Genomic DNA, 24,617 nt, shown 5'->3' with positions numbered 1-24,617 from the left:
CATTGTATCATACTAGCATCGGTGCCTGTCACAAAAAGAGACACACACACACCATGAAAACATGTGCGCGCGCACACACACACACACACACACACACACACACACACACACACACACACACACACACACACACACACACACACACACACAGAGAGAGAGAGAGAGAGAGAGAGAGAGAGAGAGAGAGAGATTGTTTACAGAAGTGTTGAAGCGCGTCTGATTCTGTGAGAGTGACTCTGGCGCCCTCTAGCGCCTCACTAACATCCAGAGGATTCTCTAGTTAGGATGATTTCCTCACCGGATGATTTTGTAGGATTTTAAGTTTAATAATAGCTTTACTCTTTTTTTTTTTGTTCAATAACTTTTTCCTAATTTAGGCCGTTAAGAAGTTTCCTCAATTTTAGGATTCTCAGTCACCAACACTTTTAAACTTTGCATCAACAATACATTTATGAAGAAAGTTCAAATCTACTTTCCGTTTAACCGACAGCTCTAGTTACATGGGAATCATTTTTCAAGACTTCTAGCAGAGTCTTTCGCGGTCTCATGCAGCGTCACAGTGATGTTTCATGTGTCCATGGCAACTGAATCTCTCTCATCTGAACTTCAGGATGTTTGTACTAGTTAACTTAGATGATGGGATCTGATGTTGGCTAGTATTTGTGCAGATACACACGTTTACATGCAGTTTAAACAATAAGAGTTTAAATATAACCAACTGCATCTCTACACCTGACCCTCACAAACACACTGATATCAGGATTCACACAAAACAAGTACAAAAAGAGCTGAATATATAATGGGAATCAACCGAACAGAGGCCTGATTAACGGCTTAAATTCTCAAGTAATCACAATTTAATCAGAAAGAGTTCAGAACAAACCACAAACCAGCGCTGATAAACAAAACACATCTGGTCTGACCTGCGGATGAGACGCTGTTCCTCTAGAGACAAACATCTGTCTTATTTCTTCTCAAATCAAACATAAAAACATAATCCACATCCATCTGTTCATTTGACTGCTTTGGTCTCCAACACAAAGTTTTCAAACTTCCTACCTTGTGCTTAAATTACCTGATTAGTCACGTGACTACAAAGATTTGATTAGTTATTGATTTATTACTGACTCACTTAGAAAAGGGGTCACAATTATCTAACGTTGTTTTTTATGTTATTTATTAGAGGTTTTGACAATTATTTTTTATTTTATTTTTATTTTTTGCTTTAATCTGTTTTTGCAAAAAAACATGCAAAAAATAAAAAGTAGGAAATTTGTGAATCTTTGTATGGAAATATGTAAATCAATAATATAATTTTTAAAAAAATAATATTTAGCTTATACTTTATCATGGTCCAGACAGAAACATAGTGTCGGTCCACATCTGCTACACGTGAATTGCACACAGCCCAAATGTGGGCCGGATCTGGGCCGACACTATGTTGCTTTCTGGGGATATTGGGTCCGCAGAGGATGACGAAGAGAAAGATTTAGAGTAAATAATAGCTTAGCTTTTAATTCAACAGAATAACGGCAACAAACTAAACAACAGCATGTCCTGAAAACGTTCAACGCTAGACCATGAGTAGAGACAACTGAAGGACTTAAATATACAGGTAAATTAACTAAATACAAAACAGTTGTGCTCTAATTAGAAACATAATGAGTAACCATGACAACTAATGATTGAGGGAACATACGGACAAAGACAAGCAAACTAAGGGGCTGTTTACACAACACCGTTTACAACTATAAATGTAAAACATTTTGGCCATTCGTTTACACGACAACAGCGTTTTGGGTGACTAAAAAACGCAAACTTTTGAAAACGCTCTCTGTGTAAACAGCAAAAATGCAAATCGATGACGTCATGCTCATGCGTATTACATGTTCAATCTATAGTGTATCATCGCCATCTAATGGCCTGCCAGCAGAAAACAGGGTTTTTAGTCATTTTCGCAGATCCATGTTAATGGGGATCGTTTTGACAATGGTAGGCAGATCGATGTCTGACCTAGGTGAAGCCGTGAGGACGATGGCACCAGGTGGAGCTGAGGGTGCGAGGAGCCAAGGTCGAGTCGGAGGGACAAAGAGCCCGGTGAAGCCGTGAGGACAAGGGTCCCAAGTGGAGTCAATGTGGAGCCGGAGGGATGAGGAGCTCAGTGGAGCTGTGAAGACGAAGGTCCCAGGTGGAGTCAAGGTGGACCCGGAGGGACAAAGAGCCCGGTGAAGCCGTGAGGATGAGGGTCCCAGGTGGAGTCAAGGTGGAGCCGGAGGGACAAAGAGCCCGGTGAAGCCGTGAGGACGAGGGTCCCAGGTGAAGCCAAGGTGAAGCCAGAAGGACGAGGAGCTCGGTGGAGCCTTGAGGATGAGGGACTTAGGTGGAGGCGGAGGGATGAGGAGCCCGGTGAAGACGCGAGGACGAGGGTCCCAGGTGGAGCCAGGTGGAGCTGGAGGGACGAGGAGCCAAGGTGGAGCCGTGAGGACGAGGGTCCCAGGTGGAGCCAAGGTGCTGCCAGAGGGATGAGGAGCCCGGTGAAGACGCGAGGACGAGGGTCCCAGGTGGAGCCGGAGGGACGATGAGCCAAGGTGGAGTCGTGAGGACGAGGGTCCCAGGTGGAGCCAAGGTGGAGCCTGAGGGACGAGGAGCCCGGTGGAGCCGCGAGGACGAGGGTCCCAGGTAGAGCCAAGATGGAGCCGGAGCGATGAGGAGCCAAGGTGCAGCTGTGAGGACGAGGGTCCCAGGTGGACACAAGGTGAAGCCGGAGGGACGAGGGTCCCAGGGGGAGCCAGGTGGAGCTGGAGGGAGGAGGAGCCAAGGTGGAGTCGTGAGGACGAGGGTCCCAGGTAGAGCCAAGATGGAGCCGGAGCGACGAGGAGCCAAGGTGCAGCTGTGAGGACGAGGGTCCCAGGTGGAGACAAGGTGGAGCCGAAGGGACGAGAAGCCCAGTGGAGCCGACTGGTCAATGGGCCAAGGTGGAGTGACAGAATGGCGGCCCGAAGTGAAGCCAGGGGATTCACACACCAAGGTAGAGCTGGTGCCCAGCAGATCAGAGGCAGAGCCGACTTACAGTACAAATCTAACAGCGAAGCCGAGGGACTGCAGGGCACCAGTGAAGGAGGGGCCAAAGAACTGACAGATCTGGGCAGAGGAGGTGGGAGAGGGAGGCTGGGCGTGTGTTCTCCACAACACTGAAAACTTCAAACTGATCCTGACCAGCAGTAGTGAAATCTTTAGGTTCAGTAGAACCGGTGGTGCAACAGTCCTTGAGCTGGACAGGACCAGTGGGCTTTGGGCTGGAGTCATCGTCCTCAAGCTCCTCTCTATTTCCCATTGGCTCATGCAGTTGTAATTGAAATTATTCAACTCGCATTGCAAATCAGGTTTATTGGCAACATTTACAGACTTTCAGCTGTTTGTAGTGAACAAATGAAACAAAAGTAATTGAAGAAGCTCAACACAGCAAATGTTTTCCCCAAATTCAACAGGAAATGGCACTTTTAGTGAGTGTGTGAGAGAGTGTGTGAGAGAGAAAGAGAGTGTGTGCGTGTGTAAGAGAGTGTGGGGAAGGGGAGGGGAAGATGATTTACACTTTCTATTTCCCCTTTTTGCAGTCATGCATGAGCGTGTCGTGTTCGATGCGAGATAAGCTCGACTTCTGCTCTTCCTCGTTGTGAAATAACATTTCAGTCCACAGCTGCCGGTGATTGTGACACTGCCGGTTCAGACGACAGACTGATCATCCTTTCATGAGCTGTAAGTACATAATCTTTCTCTTCAGTGTCTCTAAAATGAAAGAATAAACATGAGAGAAACGTATGAGTTTATATGTTTGATAAAAGTGTTTTTATAGTTACACACTCTCATCTATTTGAATTATAGAGGAGAGCGGGACTTTATCAGACTCTGAGTTAAACGTCCACAAATGCTTGCTTTATTAAACTTAATTTTGAATATTTTACACAATAAAAGTACGTTGGCATCAGACAAGAGTCAGTTGACTGAAACTGTTGTCAGAACAAGAGCATTTCTAGGACGTATAAAGTTGGGGGAAAGTTGTCATACTTGTTTTTATACTTTAAGCTATTTTAATAGAATAAAATAAACCAAATGAAATTAAACTGAAAACAATCCTAATGAGCAACTTGCAGTTTAGTGTGACAACTAGCCACACATTACTTAATCTCCACACATTACTTAATCAATGTAAATAAAGCTTTATTTCTACAGCGCTTTAGATTGTCTCAAAGCAGCTTCACACACAGTAATAAACATGAAAATAACTGGATCAATGATGCAAACTTCATCAAATATGAGACAAACTCAATTCTAGCAGCTCTAAAAAGACAACGGTGTCTTTATTCAGATCATTTCAGTTCAAGTTTTGTTCTCATCTGATAGCATCAGTGCAGTCAGATCAACAATATCACTGAATATGAAGTGTCTTTTAGTGTCAACAGTCTTTCAGGGCTATTTCGCAAGGATACGGTTTTAAACTCAGATCACGTGTGTCTTTTGGTGAAGCAAACCTGCCTACGATCAGAAAGCAAAAACACGCAATATGCAAATGAGATGAAAGGTTTTGCAGGCCTGCATCTGCAGCGGTGCAGAAACGGAAACAGGTGAGAGGATCGTGCCTCAAACATGAGCTTCCACAGACCCAGTACAAAGCTCAGCGAGCAGAGGCATTCTGGGGGATTTGAGTCACGGCTACATATTTCACAGGTCATCATAACGTTATGCTCGTCACAAAAAAATAGATACAGAGCAAATAATCATGTCAACTTTGTATGTAAGCTAATGTTCTAAAAACATTTTTCCCATTGAATTATAAAAACGTTATTTTATACTTATATTATACTAACGTATATTTTAACGTTACTCCCAGACAGAAACATAGTGTCGGCTCAGATCCGGCCCACATCCGGCCCGTCGCCGTCTGGCCTGAACATTTAAAGTTTGTTCAAATGTTTACAAAATTTTTTTTTTATTAATCTTAGTTAAAGTTCATTTCAACATTTACTAAACATTATTACAATCAAAGGTTGTATTTGTTAACATTAGTTAATGCACTGTGAACTAACATGAACCAACAATGAACAGCTGTATTTATATTAACTAATGTTAACAAAGATTAATAAATACTGTAACATATGTATTGCTTATTGTTAGTACATGTTAGTTAATACATTAACTAATGAACCTTATTGTAAAGTGTTACTGTTTTTTCAGACGTTTTAAAAAAAAATCTTGGTTATATGAACATTAATCATTGTTTCATTCTTCAAACATTATGGGAACGTTACTTTAGAACGTTCTGAAACAAGTAGTTACATTTTAAAACGGGTTAGATCAGTGTTGAGCTGTTTGTACTTTATTGAGAGTTTATTTCATAATCTCATAATATCAGTAAAACGAAAAATAATTAACTTCAAAAGATTGTTATAGTCAGTGACATCCACACTTGTTTCGTCGTTGGAGGCGTAACATGAAGGGACGGGGTTTATAGAGCTGCGTCCCAGATCGATATTCTCTTACTTATTCTGAAAAAGTATTTACTTCACAACCTCCTAAAAGTGTGTTCTATCTAGTATGAGTGTGTATGTGTGTAGTAGCCTATGAATGTAATCCAGACGCACTATATTCGCCATGTTGTCATTATCATGTGACCCACCAGCGTCAGTCGTGTTCATGAATCCTGTGGCCTCGTGGGACAGTGAAGTGTCCATCATACACACACTTCAGAATCTCACCGGAAGAAGAAGGTCATAAAAGCATTGTGAATTCAGACATACTTCTTTTATCACATTCTGTTATTCAAGCACTATATAGTAGGGAAGTGTGTGCTTTCAGACACAGCCTGTGTCTCGGAGTCTAACCAGATGATGACTGAATCAGGTGTGTTTGAGAAAGAGTTTGAAAATGTGTGGTGTGTCGTTTACATGACACTGTTTTCGACTAAAGCCTATACGTTTACCTCGTTCATTTACCCGACAACAGCGTTTTACGAGGCTGAGAAAATGCTAACTTTTGAAGATGGGTTTAACGGTATAAAGTGCAAGTTTATACCATTATTGTCACCGTGTAAACTACAAAAACAAGAATTAGTGAAAACAGTAACGTCAGAGCCCGTCTACGGAGAGCCTGCCCACTCCCTATTAAGTCCTATTGTACCGAATTTTGGTTGTAGTTCCACCAGAGTTCCACTGGGGGCGCTCGCCATGAGTGCAAAATGAATGGGAGTCTATGGAGCTAGACGGCTAAATTTGTCTCTTTCACCCGATTGCCGTTGAGAAATCTCAGATTTGATTGTAGGTTTTGCAAGTTCAACATGGGTTATAGGTCGAAAGTTGAATGAACGAATACTTATGTCCTTTCGATTTCTTACAGGTTGAGTTGTTGTTGCCCATAACACGCTAGCATTCTGCTAATGAATGCTGATTGGTCAGTGAAGGACTGATTACGACCAGAGATGCCGCTTGATGGCATCGTGGCATCCGAAGCGGGACCAGAAACAAACAAAACAAAAACTCTTCTAGCATGTGTGGTTACCTGTGTCAGCTGTGTTGTGTATTTACCTGTGTCAGCTGTGTTGTGTGTTTACCTGTGTCAGCCGTGTTGTCTGTTTACCTGTGTCAGCTGTGTTGTGTAGTTACCTGTGTCAGCTGTGTTGTGTGTTTACCTGTGTCAGCTGTGTTGTGTGTTTACCTGTGTCAGCTGTGTTGTGTGTTTACCTGTGTCAGCTGTGTTGTGTGTTTACCTGTGTCAGCTGTGTTGTGTATTTCCCTGTGTCAGCTGTGTTGTGTGTTTACCTGTCAGCTGTGTTGTGTGTTTACCTGTGTCAGCTGTGTTGTGTGTTTACCTGTTTGCTGTGTTGTGTGTTTACCTGTGTCAGCTGTGTTGTGTGTTTACCTGTCAGCTGTGTTGTGTGTTTACCTGTCAGCTGTGTTGTGTGTTTACCTGTGTCAGCTGTGTTGTGTGTTTACCTGTGTCAGCTGTGTTGTGTGTTTACCTGTGTCAGCTGTGTTGTGTGTTTACCTGTGTCAGCTGTGTTGTGTGTTTACCTGTGTCAGCTGTGTTGTGTGTTTACCTGTGTCAGGTGTGTTGTGTGTTTACCTGTGTCAGCTGTGTTGTGTGTTTACCTGTGTCAGCTGTGTTGTGTATTCACCTGTGTCAGCTGTGTTGTGTGTTTACCTGTGTCAGCTGTGTTGTGTATTCACCTGTGTCAGCTGTGTTGTGTGTTTACCTGTGTCAGCTGTGTTGTGTGTTTACCTGTGTCAGCTGTGTTGTGTGTTTACCTGTGTCAGCTGTGTTGTCGATGCCTCGAGAGAAAAGAAAGTGCAGAGTGCGAAAGCACCAAAGTGACTGAAGGATCGCCGTAAAGCAGTATCTCTGGTCGTACGATGTGTATGACGTCATTGACACTTTAAAAGACTTTTTAAAGCAAATAAGTGACTAAAAAAAATCTAACACCCAGCAATGTGTAATTTCTTTGCATCCCCTTTCGAAAACAACATTCAAATTACTCGACAAAAAATTATATCCTGAGAAAAGTGGATTTTGAGAGCAATATCTCCATAGACCTCCATTCATTCTGCACTCGTCCTGTGAGCGCCCTCATGTGGAATCAGAGTGGAACTGCAACCAGTTCAGAAGCCGGAAGTTTACTGAGAGTGAAACTTCTCGCCATATTAGACATTCTCTGGTAACGTCATGCATATGCGTGTTACGTGTTCAGTCGTAGTGTTTCCTCACCGTGACATCGCCATCTACTGGCCTGGCAACAGAATACAGCGTCAGTGTGAACGGGATTGCTTTGACAACGTTTTCTGTACGCGAAAAACGCAAAGGAAACATGATAATGCATTGTTGTCATCCCTGGTGAAAAACATTATATGCTCAGTATACTTGCAGCCAGACTAATGCAGTACACTTCAAGTGTGTTAATGATTAGTTAACTTGAAGTGTGCAAAAAGTATATTTTAGTTGTAATTAAACTGTAGTAAAGCATAACTTTAAGTGTATTTAGTGTGCTTCTGTGTGCTAAATTGGAACAACTTCAAGTATACTTTAAGTATATGCCTGTAGGGACTAATTACATGCTTGATTAGAGATATTAAAGTATACTTTATTTGTGTTACAAGTACATTACAAATTCATTACGAGTGTCTTTGAAACATACAAGCAAATTACCATAAGTGTATTATATCTGAATAAAAAGTATATGCTCAGTAATACCTTTGGCTTATTCCAAATACTACAAATTGCACACTTTGGGCCCTATTTTAACGATCTGAAACGCAAGTATCAAGCACGAAACGCAAGTAACTCTGTGAGCGGGTCTCGGGCGCTGTTGCTATTACACCGGCGGGATAAATGACTCTCCGACGCATATCTAAAATGTGTTGGTCTGAAGTAGCTTCATTACTCATAGGTGTGGTTTGGGCGTAACGTGAAATAAACCAATCAGAGCGACATCTCACATTCCCTTTAAGAGCAGGCGCACTTGTTCCATGGCGGATTGCTATTATAACGGCGGATTTGCCAGACGCACGCCAGGAGCGGTTCACAGCCGAGGAGACCGACGCTCTCGTCAGGGCCGTAAAACACAGAGAAGTGACATTGGGGACGGAGAAACACACACAAATTAGCTTCGGTTAAACAGGCGTATAATAATTTGGGTAAATGTGTAAGCTAGATTTATGCCTATTTTTTCACATCTTCATGGACACAACAATGATTTCCCTCGTGTGGAATATTTTTCCTTGTAATAATGTATGGTTTTCTAAACATAAGAAGTGCTGCGTCTGTGTAGATTAGATAAGCAGAGTGTGTGTGTGTTGTGCACACGCTACATTGATTATGGCCAAGCATGCACCCTTTGTCACGATCCACACAAGAACAGAAGAGAGGTAGATCCAATTTGCAGTATGTGGTTTTTAATGTAGGGTAATCCAATCTCATAACAGTCCAGGCAGGGGTCAAAACCAAGGTAGCAATCCAACAAACACAAGAACGAACAAACAAATAGGTCTAACGACAGTACTCAGAAGTGGTGAGAAATACAAGGACTCCGTGACACATACTAAAACAGACAGGGTTATATACACAGGGAAATGACAATGCTAATGGGGAACAGGCTGAGTTTAATGATCAGTGATAAGGGACAGCTGAGTGCAATGAAAAGACAAGGATCATGGGGGATGTAGTTCAAGAGTGTGATGGACACCGTGGGGAAGGAGGACATCTAGTGGTGACCCAAGGAACATAAACCAGACACTGTGACATAACCCCCCCTCTACGGAGCGGCTACCAGACGCTCCAAGACGTGACAGACAAACAAGAGTCCAGGCGGGAGGTGGACTGGTGGAGGATCAGGGGGAGGGATGGGGGGCCAGGTCCATGGAGGGAAACGGGGACAGGGAGTGACAGTTCATCTGGCGGCCAGGGCGGAGACGACAATCCCTCGGGCGGCCAGGGCAGAGCAGACAGTCCATCGGGCGGCCACGGTGGAGACTTTCCCTCGGGCGGCCAGGGCGGAGACTTTCCCTCGGGCGGCCAGGGCGGAGACTTTCCCTCGGGCGGCCAGGGCGGAGACTTTCCCTCGGGCGGCCAGGGCGGAGACTTTCCCTCGGGCGGCCAGGGCGGAGACTCTCCCTCGGGCGGCCAGGGCACAGGAACAGGCACCGGCTCAGGAACAGACCCCACCGGCTCAGGAACTGGAACAGACACCACCGGCTCAGGAACTGGAACAGACACCACCGGCTCAGGAACTGGAACAGACACCACCGGCTCAGGAACTGGAACAGACCCCACCGGCTCAGGAACTGGAACAGACCCCACCGGCTCAGGAACTGGAACAGACCCCACCGGCTCAGGAACAGGAACAGACCCCACCGGCTCAGGAACAGGAACAGACCACACCGGCTCAGGAACAGGAACAGACACCGGCTCAGGAACAGGAACAGACACCGGCTTCAGCAGAGTGTCCGGGGTTCCAACCGGACCGGAGTCTGCCATCTTGGTAGGGTATGCAGCCCAGGCATGCCAGACAGCAACCAAATAAAAAGTGAAGACAGCCCTCTGGGCCGTGGCAGGGCTGACGGGTACAACCTCCGGCACAGGAACAGTCTCTGCATCGACAGACGTGACGTGGACAGTCTCTGGATCGGCAGACGTGACGTGAACAGTCTCTGGATCGGCAGACGTGACGTGAACAGTCTCTGGATCGGCAGACGTGACGTGAACAGTCTCTGGATCGGCAGACGTGACGTGAACAGTCTCTGGATCGGCAGACGTGACGTGAACAGTCTCTGGATCGGCAGACGTGACGTGAACAGTCTCTGGATCGGCAGACGTGACGTGAACAGTCTCTGGATCGGCAGACGTGACGTGAACAGTCTCTGGATCGGCAGACGTGGCGTGAACAGTCTCTGGATCGGCAGACGTGGCGTGAACAGGCTCGGCGGCAACCATCTTGTCCGCAGACACTGGATCCGGCTCGGCAGCGGCCATCTTGCCTGAAGACACAGGCTCAGCGGCGGCCATCTTGTCCGAAGACACAGGCTCGGCGGACGTGACGTGAACAGGCTCGGTGGCAACCATCTTGTCCGCAGACACTGGATCCGGCTCGGCAGCGGCCATCTTATCCGAAGACACAGGCTCAGCGGCGGCCATCTTGTCCGAAGACACAGGCTCGGCAGATGTGACGTGAACAGGCTCGGCGGCAACCATCTTGTCCGCAGACACTGGATTAGACTCGGCAGCGGCCATCTTGTCCGAAGACACAGGCTCGACGGCGGCCATCCTGTCCGAAGACACAGGCTCGGCAGACGTGCGTCTCTTACCCCCTCTCCGTCTGCGACGGTGAGACGTTGGCTCCAATTCGTCCCTCACCATCCCAGAGTCGAAAGGGGGCCATGGTGGAGAGTGGTGTTGGACTCCCTCTCGACCACCAACTCCTCTGCGACCTCCCCGGGTCCCACGAAAAATGACTAGACGGGTTCCCTCAAACATATCTCTCCTCTCCCGCTCAGTGGCTGGGGAGGAGAAGTTGGAACACATACCGCTGGATCTGTCTGTGACGGAGTCCTTCTGTCACGATCCACACAAGAACAGAAGAGAGGTAGATCCAATTTGCAGTATGTGGTTTTTAATGTAGGGTAATCCAATCTCATAACAGTCCAGGCAGGGGTCAAAACCAAGGTAGCAATCCAACAAACACAAGAACGAACAAACAAATAGGTCTAACGACAGTACTCAGAAGTGGTGAGAAATACAAGGACTCCGTGACACATACTAAAACAGACAGGGTTATATACACAGGGAAATGACAATGCTAATGGGGAACAGGCTGAGTTTAATGATCAGTGATAAGGGACAGCTGAGTGCAATGAAAAGACAAGGATCATGGGGGATGTAGTTCAAGAGTGTGATGGACACCGTGGGGAAGGAGGACATCTAGTGGTGACCCAAGGAACATAAACCAGACACTGTGACACCCTTAAAATAGCATCTGAATAACATACGCAACGCGCCACTGACTTTAGTCTAGGTTCCTCCTGGTCAGTGGCGGAACTGTTTTCTGAAACTGCAAAATAGCACCAGGGAATGTTTGTACCGGACCACGCCTCCTCTTTTCGCTGAATTCCCTAGTTTACCGGCGTGCGTCTGTGGAGGGAAGAAGCCGCTGTGCGTCGGGTGAGAAACAGGAATGATACATGCATCGCTGTACAGAGTTTATTGCGCTGGGTGTGAGATAGGGCCCTTTGTCTTCAATAACAATTGCACATTAATAAACAATTATTACTTAGCTATACTTTATACAATATACACTCACCTAAAGGATTATTAGAAACACCATACTAATACTGTGTTTGACCCCCTTTCGCCTTCAGAACTGCCTTAATTCTACGTGGCATTGATTCAACAAGGTGCTGAAAGCATTCTTTAGAAATGTTGGCCCATATTGATAGGATAGCATCTTGCAGTTGATGGAGATTTGTGGGATGCACATCCAGGGCACGAAGCTCCCGTTCCACCACATCCCAAAGATGCTCTATTGAGTTGAGATCTGGTGACTGTGGGGGCCATTTTAGTACAGTGAACTCATTGTCATGTTCAAGAATCCAATTTGAAATGATTCGAGCTTTGTGACATGGTGCATTATCCTGCTGGAAGTAGCCATCAGAGGATGGGTACATGGTGGTCATAAAGGGATGGACATGGTCAGAAACAATGCTCAGGGAGGCCGTGGCATTTAAACGATGCCCAATTGGCACTAAGGGGCCTAAAGTGTGCCAAGAAAACATCCCCCACACCATTACACCACCACCACCAGCCTGCACAGTGGTAACAAGGCATGATGGATCCATGTTCTCATTCTGTTTACGCCAAATTCTGACTCTACCATCTGAATGTCTCAACAGAAATCGAGACTCATCAGACCAGGCACCATTTTTCCAGTCTTCAACTGTCCAATTTTGGTGAGCTCGTGCAAATTGTGGCCTCTTTTTCCTATTTGTAGTGGAGATGAGTGGTACCCGGTGGGGTCTTCTGCTGTTGTAGCCCATCCGCCTCAAGGTTGTGCGTGTTGTGGCTTCACAAATGCTTTGCTGCATACCTCGGTTGTAACGAGTGGTTATTTCAGTCAAAGTTGCTCTTCTATCAGCTTGAATCAGTCGGCCCATTCTCCTCTGACCTCTAGCATCAACAAGGCATTTTCGCCCACAGGACTGCCGCATACTGGATGTTTTTCCCTTTTCACACCATTCTTTGTAAACCCTAGAAATGGTTGTGCGTGAAAATCCCAGTAACTGAGCAGATAGTGAAATACTCAGACCGGCCCGTCTGGCACCAACAACCATGCCACGCTCAAAATTGCTTAAATCACCTTTCTTTCCCATTCTGACATTCAGTTTGGAGTTCAGGAGATTGTCTTGACCAGGACCACACCCCTAAATGCATTGAAGCAACTGCCATGTGATTGGTTGATTAGATAATTGCATTAATGAGAAATTGAACAGGTGTTCCTAATAATCCTTTAGGTGAGTGTACATTGATACAATGATCATTTTCAGCAAAGTGTGTCAAAAGTTGTATTGTGAAAATAGGTAAAAGCGTGATGCTTATTTACTTGTACTATATTTAAAGATAGTAAAAAAAATTTTTAGTAGGCTATATTTGCAATGTACTACTGAAAAAAGTAATATATTTAAAATAAAATAAAATAAAATAAAATAAAGTATGCTTTTTTTCACTAGGGTAAACATGGTGTGATCGATACATAAGTCTGTCAGTCCAAACCCGATGTTGTGCATATCTGATCGGAATCTGATCATAAAGCCAAGCAAAAAAAAAAAAAAAACCCACATGAAGTGCATCAGTTATGATGAGCTGGTTTGAAATCCTGTTACATTAGAAAAACATGTATTTGATAACTGAGGATCTAAAGTAGTGTGAGTTTTTGATTGACAGGTGGTTTGCTGGACGGTGTTTGATTGACAGGTGGTTTGCTGGACGGTGTTTGATTGACAGGTGGTTTGCTGGACGGTGTTTGATTGACAGGTGGTTTGCTGGACGGCGTTTGATTGACAGGTGGTTTGCTGGACGGTGTTTGATTGACAGGTGTTTGCTGGACGGTGTTTGATTGACAGGTGGTTTGATTGACGGTGTTTGATTGACAGGTGTTTGCTGGACGGTGTTTGATTGACAGGTGGTTTGATTGACAGGTGGTTTGCTGGACGGTGTTTGATTGACAGGTGGTTTGATTGACAGGTGGTTTGCTGGACGCTGTTTGATTGACAGGTGGTTTGCTGTACGGTGTTTGATTGACAGGTGTTTGCTGGACGGTGTTTGATTGACAGGTGGTTTGCTGGACGGCGTTTGATTGACAGGTGGTTTGCTGGACGGTGTTTGATTGACAGGTTGTTTGATTGACAGCTGGTTTACTGGACGGTGTTTGATTGACAGGTGGTTTGATTGACAGGTGGTTTGCTTGACGGTGTTTGATTGACAGGTGGTTTGCTGGACGGTATTTGATTGACAGGTGGTTTGATTGACAGGTGGTTTGCTGGACGGTGTTTGATTGACAGGTGGTTTGATTGACAGCTGGTTTGCTGGATGGTGTTTGATTGACAGCTGGTTTGCTGGACGGCGTTTGATTGACAGGTGGTTTGCTGGACAGTGTTTGATTGACAGGTGGTTTGCTGGATGGTGTTTGATTGACAGGTGGTTTGCTGGATGGTGTTTGATTGACAGGTGGTTTGATTGACAGCTGGTTTGCTGGACAGTGTTTGATTGACTCTGTTTCTCCTTCTAGTATCTGAATTGTCTCCATCATGGAGGCGACGGGGAAATACGACTTCTCGGCCACAGCAGAGGATGAGCTGAGCTTCAGGAAGGGAGATGTCATCAAGGTGTGTATGACCTCAGTATATCACACGTCCACACACACACATGACTCTGAACCCTTCTGAGTTGAAGTGAGTCTGACCATCACACACTCTTCTGTAGATCTTAGGCACCAATGACGACTGGTTCAAAGCAGAAACCCACGGCATGGAAGGATTCGTTCCTCGGAATTACATCAACATCCACTTCCCCAGGTACAGACGTCACACCAGAGTTCCTCCGCTTCTGGAGCAGCAGAACGACTCAACATTACACCGTCAGCAGGGTCTGATGGGAGGAAAACCATTTAGCTTCAGTAGATTAGTATTAATCTTAACTGTACGTATTGATACTGATTGCTCAAAATGGTGCAAAAAAAATATTATTGTACGTTTTACAAGAAAATACTATTTGTATTTTTACTTCAAAATGTCACGTTTAATTCTGTTACTTGCCGTATCTTCATAATTATTTCTGAAATTTACTATTTACAATATTTTTATTATTTTTTTTTTAACGTTTTTTTTTTTTATAAATGAACAATATCTGAGTGAAAATTGTTTCAAAGTAAATCCATCATCAAATGTTGCGAGGCTGTTTTCTGTGAATGTGTGTGAACATTCATTACTGGGAAATAAAAACAAAAAAATAAGTGAATTGAAGAATAACAAAATGCAATATATGGTAAAACAAATTTCAGTTACACTTTATTTTAAGGTGTCATTGTTACAGTGTAATTATATATGTAAGTACTGAGTAATAATAATTAACTACATGTACTCACTATAGGGTTAGGGTCGGATTAGGGTTTGGTTGAGGGTTAGTTGCATGTAATTATGCATTATTTACTGTTATTACTATGGTAAGTACATGTAACAAGGACACTGTTAAATAAAGTGTTTCCCAGATTCTCTCCACAACCCCTCATCGATCAGCGTAACGGCTGTGTTTGAGCTGATAACTAACATAACTGCACGTGACTGAGACCGGAAACTCGCACATTCAAGCTCAGTAATGAAGTGTGAGAGAATAACGTGGAAGCATCGACGGTCAAACACTTGTGAATAAACTAAACGCCTGAAAGAGTTAACTCAGGCTCGGTCTGAAGAGTTAACTCAGGCTCGGTCTGAAGAGTTAACTCAGGCTCGGTCTGAAGAGTTAACTCAGGCTCGGTCTGTCTGACGGTACGTATATGACTCACAATAATTCACTCGAATAGAAAAAATTAATATGAGCATTATTCTCCAGCATTATGAGTCATGTCGATGAAAAAGGGAAGTGTCTGCTTTGTAATTTTGTCGTCCAAAAATAATAATTGAAATGGTGGAGAACTTGTTTTTTATTATTTCAAGTGTCTCTACTTCATTATTTTTGGAAACATTCACACTCACTAAAGCATTATATCTCACTTTTACTTCCAGTTTTTGCTGTTCAAACTACAAACAACTAAACTGAGTCGGATCTTTGTCTGAACAGACCATAGAGGCATGTGATAGGCTCTTTTGATTTTGGTTAGCAACCACCCTGAAACACCCTAGCAACCACTCACAGCACCATAGCAACCGCGCACCTGTTCTTCAGCGTGTCAGACTGTGGTATTATATATATGATATATGCTGTATATATGAAAGTGTGTTTCTGCAGCTGGTATCAGGAGAACACCAGTCGTCAGTCGGCACAGGATCAGCTGATGCATCAACCAATCGGATCATTCCTCATCAGAGGCTCCCAGAGTTCACCTGGAGAATTCTCCATTTCAGTCAGGTACAACACACACACACACACACACACACACACACAGATATACACACAGTCATACACACACACATTCTCACACACGCATACACACACACCGTACAGGTGTTCTTGAATCCTGGTTTGAACGTCCAGATGTGTTATAATTTCATGTGTGTGTGTGTGTGTGTGTGTGTGTGTGTGTGTGTGTGTGTGTGTGTGTGTGTGTGTGTGTGTCAGACATGAGAATGATGTGCAGCACTTTAAGGTGATGCGAGATAAGCATGGTCAGTATTACCTGTGGAGCGACACCTTCACCTCCCTCAACAAACTGGTGGAGTTCTACACACACACCTCCATCTCCAAGCAGAGCCGCGTGTTCCTGCTCACAGAGCAGCGGGTGAGTCCACACACACACACACACACACACACACACACACACACACACACACACACACACACACACACACACGAACTACAGGAGTCTTCAAAACTACACACACAATGTCCCAACAACACCCTAGCAACCACTTAGATGACCCTAGCAACCACCTAACAACATCCTGACAGAGAAGACTCAAGGATCATGACAGAGAGTACAGCAACTCTCAATATAAAGTGGTCCTATAATGCTCTTTCACAAGATGTAAAATAAGTCTCAGAGTGTGTGTGTGTGAAGTTTCAGCTCTAAATACCCCACAGATATATTTATATAGCATGTTAAAACTGTCACTTTTTGAGAGTGAGCAAAAACACGCCGTTTGTGTGTGTCCCTTTAAATGCAAATGAGCTGCTGCTCCCGGCACAGGGGGCGGAGCTTCAAGAGCTCATTGTAAGCAGCTCTGATTACCTCTCACACACACACACTGAAAATTTCAAAAACTTTTAGCCTTTTATGTTCAAACCGGATTCAGACAATGATGAAGAGACTCGAGAAGAAGTGACAACATGTAGAAGCAACAGGACATTTCTGAATGGTTAGTTGATAAATTTATGTACCATATGTTAATATCTTCTTGTCATTGATTAGCATATTCTGTCTTGATAATCTATAAATCGTGTTCCCGGGGGCGGGTTTATGTAAATGTTAGGGTTGGTGATGTCACTAACCCGGGAGGAATGTGGTGTAGTCTCTACCAGCCGTTTGTTGTAGTCCTTAAAAAGTGATTTCTGTAAAAGTAAATCTCTCCATTTGCGTTAAACTTTGAGTCGTAACTTTGCAGATGTTGTTTATGCTCAAACTGCAACATTACACACTAACTACAGTTAGAGAAGTCAAATCATGGTTGGAAGTCAACAAGCCCGCCTAAAGCCTCAACGTGGTTATGTGATCTAGTATCATACTTAAAATGAGAGAAATTTAATATTTAATGAAAGGATCTGTCCAAAATATTTATAAGACTTGGCAACCCATGATTACATATTTTGAGAAGATGAAGACTCTCCCACTTATTGATCAATGTTAAATATTAATCACCAATTGGAGTTTTGTTGTGTACGGACCACGAATATGTCAGGAAATTGTATTATTGGCTATGTATTTGTGTGTATATATATATATATATATATTTCTTATTGGTATTATATATATTATTATATATATATATATATTTTTTTATTGTTATTATTAGTATTATTATTGTCTTAACCTTTATGTAATGTATTTTTAATTATTTTGGCAGAAAGGGTTATAAAGGGGGGAGGAGCTATAACTTAAAATTGTATGAAACTTTCTGCTAATGCTTTCTGTTAATTCTGAAAAAGTTTATAAATAAATGAAAAAAAGAATGAAAAAAAGAAAGAAAAGTGAAATCATAATCAACCACCCCTTTAAGAAAAGTTTTTCTCACACACTCACTGCTTTTGTTTCTTCATGTTCTCTCTCTCTCTCTCTCTCCGTCTCTCTCTCTCTCTCTCTCTCTCCGTCTCTCTCTCTCTCTCTCTCTCTCTCTCTCTCTCTGAGCGGAAGTTGCGTGAGTGGATGCGAGATTGGGAGCGTGGTTTTTGTGTGAGTGTTTTTGTTTGTTTTTCTATCTTTTCTATCTTTTTTCTATGTTGTTTTAGTTTTATTTAGTTTATTATTAGTGGTGTAGTTTAAGCGGGTTAAGCCTGGTTCACACGGCAGGATAATTAGGCCGATTTTAGGCCCGATTCACTCCTTCCGACAATCTTAAGGATGCTCCGATTATCGTAAAATAATCTGATCAGATATTCCTGCCGTGTGTGGTGTGTTAAGGCTGCTCTCGTCTGCTCGGAAGAGCCGCTCCGATCTCAAATCGGGGATTTCCAACATGTTGGATTTATTTGGCCCGATTTCTCCTCGTGTGTGGTGTCCCCAGAGCACGCAGCCTGTGGACTGTGGAGTGTAGCCAATCAGAAAGCGAGGTGACGAGGCGGCGAGGAAACACCGGGAAATATAATCAAAACAGTCGGCAATATGGCGCACCAGAAAGTCCGGTGGACGTCAGAGATCATCGCCTCTTCTTCTGATAACGTTTTTTTCCGGTTAAAAACAAACTACAAACTATTGCCACTGCATCCTCTTCGTCTGCCATGATTGTTTACTCTGAAGTCACGTTTGATCTCGAGGTATTTTGCGCGATTTCCCGTCTGATCTGGGAATGCTCGGGAGTCAAATCGGTTCGTGTGTGTGTTGATTTTGCCGTGTGGCTGTGCACCACACTGTACGACCAAAACTGTTAGACCCGTGATTTTTTATCCCCGTGTGTGGGGTCTCTCAGGTTTGGAAAATCGGCCGACAATTTTAAAATCGTCCCGTGTGAACCAGGCTTTAGTTGTCGTGGTGGAGGCGACGACCGGTGTAACCGGGAGTCATGCCGGTTCGCGGTGTTGGAGGCGCGGGGCTTGAAACGCTCATTTTGACGCAAGTCCCTCCGTTTATTAGTAACGAAATGTTAGAGAGGGAACTTTCGAGACATGGACAGCTAATGTCTCCGATTAAAACAATTGGCCTTGGCTGTAAATCTCCGCATTTGAGACATGTTGTTTCTTTTAGAAGGCAGGTTTTTATGATTCTTAAAAACAACAATGAAGAATTAAATTTAGTGTTCAAGTTCAGAGTGGATGATTATGATTATAACGTTTATGTAACGTCTGAAAAAATGAAATGTTTTGGATGTGGAACGGAGGGTCACCTTATACGATCATGCCCAGAAAAATCCCCTGTTGGAATTAATAATAAGACCATAGAACAGGGTGAGTCAAGTAAATCTCAGAGACAAAAACAAAATGAATCAAACGAATTTCAGGGACAAAAATTGGACAAAACAAATAAATTACAAGGACAAAAACAGAATGTATTAAAGGAATCTCAGGGACTTAAAGGGATACTTCACCTCTGGGAAGATGAATGTGTATTTAAAATAGGTAATTTAAGTAGAAGAAATGTGAAGACATTTTTGAATTTGGTGCTTTCTAAACTGAGAAAAGCCAGAAAATGTATTTTTGGCTTATGTGGATGAAAGACAACAACTCCCAGAATGCACTTGCTTCGCTGCCTTAGGAGGCCACGCCTACCGGTAAGAGTGCGCAGTTGAAAACAACAAGGCTAGCCTAAGTGATGAGTTTGCCAGGGATTTAGAGACCCAAAATGTCCGGGATTCAGCTTTTGCGTTCTACAGTCGCCATTCATTCATTATGTTTACTGTGGCGAGCAGGACGAGCCTGACGGCCGCGGGAGAACGGCGCGAAGCCGGTGGCGTCATTACTGAGACGCGCCGGGTCTTGCATCTCTCACGGAGGAGCGGGAATTTTCTTAGCAATGGTAAAACGCACATCAACCGATTACTTGTTTAGCGTTCATGTAAACACTACATTCAGATTCACCAATCGGAATGAATTCAGTTAGATTGAAACAAAAGGTGTGCATGTAAACAATGAATGGCGACCGCAGAACGCAAAAGCTGAATCCCGGACATTTTGAACGATCTCGCCCGCCGGACAAGTCCGGGAAAAGGAGGATGGTAACCCCTACTTACTCAGCTTTCTCCTACTATTCAGCTTTCTCCACAGAACAAGAGCCTGCTAGCTTAGCTTCCAAAGAAAGACGGCTGATACTGTGTACATTCTGTGAGTGAGATCCCTCTATGGGCGGGTTGAAAACATGCGGAACAACGCCATCTACTGGCTGTAGTCTTTTGCCTCTGGCCAGAAAATCCTCCGATGACGCAAAATGACGATTTTTGCGTCATCTGAGGATTTTTTCCAGTCAAAAAATACATAAATCTCTTGTCTCAGGGGGATATGAGGGTGGAAAGCATGGTAATTCGAAAATACTACAGGTTTTCTACTAATACAAAGCTTAATGCTAAATCCTGAAGTATCCCTTTAAACAAAGTAAGTTAAATGAAATTCAGGGACAAAAACAAAGTGATTCAAATGAAACTCAGGGACAAAAACAAAGTGAATTAATTGAAACTCAGGGTCAAAAACAGAGTGAATTAATTGAAACTCAGGGTCAAAAACAAAGTGAATTAATTGAAACTCAGGGAAAAAAACAGTGTGAATCGGATACAACTCAGGGACAAAAACAAAGTGAATTAATTGAAACTCAGGGTCAAAAACAAAGTGAATTAATTGAAACTCAGGGACAAAAACAGAGTGAATCGGATACAACTCAGGGACAAAAACAGAATGGACAAAAACATTCTCAGGGACAAAAACGGAATGAATCAGACGGTTTAAAAACGAAAAAATCGTACAAAGCTCAGAAGCTTGAGCAAAATAAAAGATCAACAGAGAAGAATGAAGAGCTTTCTCAGGCTCCCTCTCCAGAACAGTCGACAGCATGATATGGAAGAGGCCAGTAGTAGCACTCAGAAAGAAGTAGAGGAGGTAGAATGTCCTTTGACTGAAGAAAGTGAGATGCTAGTAGATGACAAATCTGACGAAGATAATGTTAAGAAAAGAGAAACAAGAGATGAGTTTCAGTTCTCCGAAAAAACGAAACCTTTTTCTCTTCGTGATTGCTCCCAAACTTCTTATAGTGACATTGAGGTAGACTCTGATGCAGAATCTATAGTTTCATCGCAATCCTTGCCCCTGGAAAGAGGTGGCTACTCTATGTTGAGTATTAAGAAGTTTCTCAAGAGTACTAAAGGAGCTAGGAATGTTAAACTTGAGAGTGCGTTTCCTGATCTACAACTTTTTATTGATTCAGTTAAGAATTTTCAAAAAAGTTCTGAAAGTGCTGGGGAGAAAATCTTTACTAATCAAGAAAGGTATCGCTTAAAGAAACTTGTTTTGAAAGTTAAAAGACAGTTCGAAGATGGCGAATATGTTTAGTTTTTCATATTTGTTTATTTCTTGTTTCTCTTTTGGTTTTCTTTTTTTCTTTTGTTTTATGAGTGAGTTAAAAATAGGCAGTCTGAATTTGAATGGAGCGAGAGATGAAAGAAAGAGAGCTTCATTTTTCAGACTGTGCTCCCTTAAAAAAATTAGACGAAAAATAAAAAATTAGAACACACAGTACTGTTGATAACGAAGTTGACTGGAAGAGAGAATGGGAGGGTGAGGTTTTTTTAAGTCACAAAACTAGTAACAGTTGTGGAGTGGGTATTCTTTTCTCCAAAAGTTTCAATCCTCAATCTGTTGAATGTGAAGAGATTATTGAAGGTCGACTGTTAAAAGTCAGAGTAATATATGAAAATGTACAACTTGTATTTATCACTGTATATGCTCCGGCTGTTGGTAAAGAGAGATTGACTTTTTTGGAAAATGTAAATGATGCTATTAGAGATTGCAATGATAAAGAGTTTTTATTTATAGGTGGAGACTGGAATTGCACAGAGAGTAGACTTGACAGGAATCATGTAGAGCCTCATCCTGCCTCTCGCACTCGTCTGATTCAACTCTTAGAGACTCATGAGTTACATGATGTGTGGAGAGGGTTACATGATAATCAAAGTCAGTTTACCTGGACTCATTGTAAAGACAATTTATTGTCTATGGCCAGACTTGACCGTTTTTATTGTTTTAAGCATCATTCTAATGTTGTTAAAAGCTGCTTTATTAGCCCTGTTGGGATTTCCGATCACTCACTCGTCTTGATTTGTGTCTTTCTGAAGTGTGTAAAGCCCAGTAGCGCCTATTGGCATTTTAATACAGCTCTACTCGAAGAGTCAAATTTTAAAGACATTTTTGTATCTTTTTGGAAAAACCATCAAAGTACAAAAAATGATTTTATGTCTTTACAACAATGGTGGGACTTTGGAAAAGTTCAAACAAAACAGTTGTGTCAGCAATATAATTGTAATGTTACCAACGTTTTATTGAAGTCGGTAAAAGCTCTGGAGTCTGAAGTAGAAGAACTCCAGGTTTTGGCTGAGGCCACAAAGGATCAATGTTATCTTGAAGCTCTCGAGGTCAAAAAGTCTGTGTTAACGACCCTGCTTGGGGTATCAGCACAAGGGGCTCTTATTAGGTCCCGCTTTAAGAATGTTGTAGAAATGGATGTTCCATCACACTTTATTTTTGGTTTGGAGCAAAAAAATGGTCAAAAGAGGTATATTCACAGTTTAAAGTCTGACTCTGGACATGTGTTATCGGATCATGCTGCTATTCGTAAGCATGCTGTCAGTTTTTACTGTGATTTGTATAAATGTGAACACCAAGAAGAGCAGATGTTAGCTCAGAGTTTTTATTCTGGTCTTCCCCATGGTTAAACAAGAAAGTAATGTGGTGCTGGAAGCAGATATTTCCCTGGGTGAACTGTATGTAGCTTTGCAGAGTATGCAGAGCAGGAAAACTCCTGGACTAGACGGTCTACCTGTTGATTTTTATACGTTTTTTTGGTTCATAATTGGAGAAGATCTTCTGGCAGTGCTGAAGGATAGCCTAGCCAACGGACATCTGCCTTTAAGTTGCAGAAGGGCAGTTCTTACTTTGCTGCCAAAAAAAGGTGACCTGCAGCTCATAAAAAACTGGAGACCTGTGTCCCTGCTTTGTACTGACTATAAGATACTCTCCAAAGTATTGGCAAATAGACTTAGTAGAGTGATGGAACAAGTTGTTTTGCCTGATCAGACCTACTGCATCCCTGGCAGGTTGATTTCTGATAATATTGTTCTCATTCGAGACTTGTTAGAAATTTCTAAGCTTTTTGGTCTTAAAATGGGAATTGTTTCTATTGATCAGGAAAAAGCTTTTGATCGTGTTGAACACAAATATTTATGGCAAACAATGATTGCTTTTGGGTTTACTTCTGGATTTATCAACAAGATCAAGACTTTGTATTGTGATGTTCAGAGTGTTTTAAAAGTCAATGGTGTTTTGAGTGCTCCTCTTCAGGTCCAGCAGGGAATTAGACAGGGCTGTGCCCTTTCTGGCATGTTATATTCCCTGGCCTTTGAACCTTTATTACATAGACTTAGATCGGTTTTACAAGGGTGTGATTTTACCAGGGTGTAATATACCTTTAAAGTTATCTGCATATGCAGATGATTTAGTCATCATGGTGGATAATCAACAAGATATTGATATGCTAGCAAATGTTATAGTTCAATATGGCATTATTTCTTCAGCCAGATTAAACTGGAGCAAAAGCGAAGCTCTCTATATAGGAGTGATGGAGAACAAGTTTCAATTACCGTTGGGATTAAATTGGAAGACAGACGGGGGTTTAAATACTTAGGCGTTTTTTTGGGCGATGAAACTTTTGTCCTTAAAAACTGGGATAATGTTCTTGAAAGGACTAAAGGTTGTTTTGCCAGATGGAAGTGGATTTTACCAAAAATGTCTTATAGAGGTTGAGTTCTTGTCATTAACAACTTGATTTCATCCACTTTATGGCATCGTCTATCGTGTGTAGATCCTCCTCCAGATTTGTTGTCAAAGATTCAGGCACTTCTTGTTGACTTCTTTTGGGATCGTCTGCATTGGACGCCTCAAAGTGTGTTATTTTTGCCGAAAGATGAAGGAGGACAAGGGTTAATTCATCTGAACAGTAGAGGGGCAACTTTCTGTTTTCAGTTCGTGCAGAGGTTTCTGTGTGGTCCCGCAGACCTAGTGTGGAGACCGTTGGCATGTACGATCTTGAACCAGCTAGGTGGACTCGGCCTAAACAGAACACTGTTTCTGATGGACTTGAAGCAGCTCAACACCAGTGGATTGCCAAGTTTCTACCGTGGACTGTTCAAAGTCTGGAATCTGTTTAAAACGGAGAGGACAGAGCATCACAGGTCACTCTATTGGCTTCTTCAAGAGCCAGTTGTGTATGGGACCCGTTTGAGTGCGGCCTGTCAAATAGGTCCCAGTTTACTCAAACAATTTTGTTTGTCCAATGTAGTGACTTTGGGACATGTAATTCACTTTACAGGAGCAAACATGGACAATGCTCAACTCCTTGCTTCTCATTTGAAGGTGCATTCTATTCACATGATAAAATTGTTGCTCAAAAAGTGGAAAGAGGCTTTAACAGATGCCGAACGCACTTTGTTGCATTTTTATTGTGATGGTTCTGTTCAACATAGTGC

The 24,617-nt window shown here is 42.9% G+C and overlaps 1 protein-coding gene and 1 long non-coding RNA gene across 3 annotated transcripts in view; both read left to right on the top strand.

Moving 5' to 3' along the window:
* The first annotated feature begins 3,598 nt into the window (after window positions 1-3,598).
* grap2b (GRB2 related adaptor protein 2b) overlaps window positions 3,599-24,617 on the top strand; it is a 26,693-nt gene continuing 5,674 nt past the window's right edge. For both annotated transcript variants that reach the window (XM_082136238.1, XM_082136239.1), the window contains exons 1-5: window positions 3,599-3,756; window positions 14,321-14,417; window positions 14,515-14,606; window positions 16,036-16,155; window positions 16,366-16,525. In XM_082136238.1, coding sequence (XP_081992364.1) covers window positions 14,340-14,417; window positions 14,515-14,606; window positions 16,036-16,155; window positions 16,366-16,525 — 450 coding nt within the window. In that variant the 5' untranslated portion in view covers window positions 3,599-3,756; window positions 14,321-14,339. The remainder of the gene's footprint in view (window positions 3,757-14,320; window positions 14,418-14,514; window positions 14,607-16,035; window positions 16,156-16,365; window positions 16,526-24,617) is intronic.
* Window positions 6,521-8,882, top strand: LOC309474250. The gene is made up of 2 exons (XR_014197267.1): window positions 6,521-6,606; window positions 7,100-8,882. It is a non-coding gene; the product is annotated as an uncharacterized lncRNA (long non-coding RNA).

The sequence above is a fragment of the Leuciscus leuciscus genome, assembly GCF_965113295.1.
Source record: "Leuciscus leuciscus genome assembly, chromosome: 14".
In the NCBI taxonomy this organism is placed as follows: domain Eukaryota; kingdom Metazoa; phylum Chordata; class Actinopteri; order Cypriniformes; family Leuciscidae; genus Leuciscus; species Leuciscus leuciscus.
This window is presented reverse-complemented; position numbering and strand designations above follow the sequence as displayed.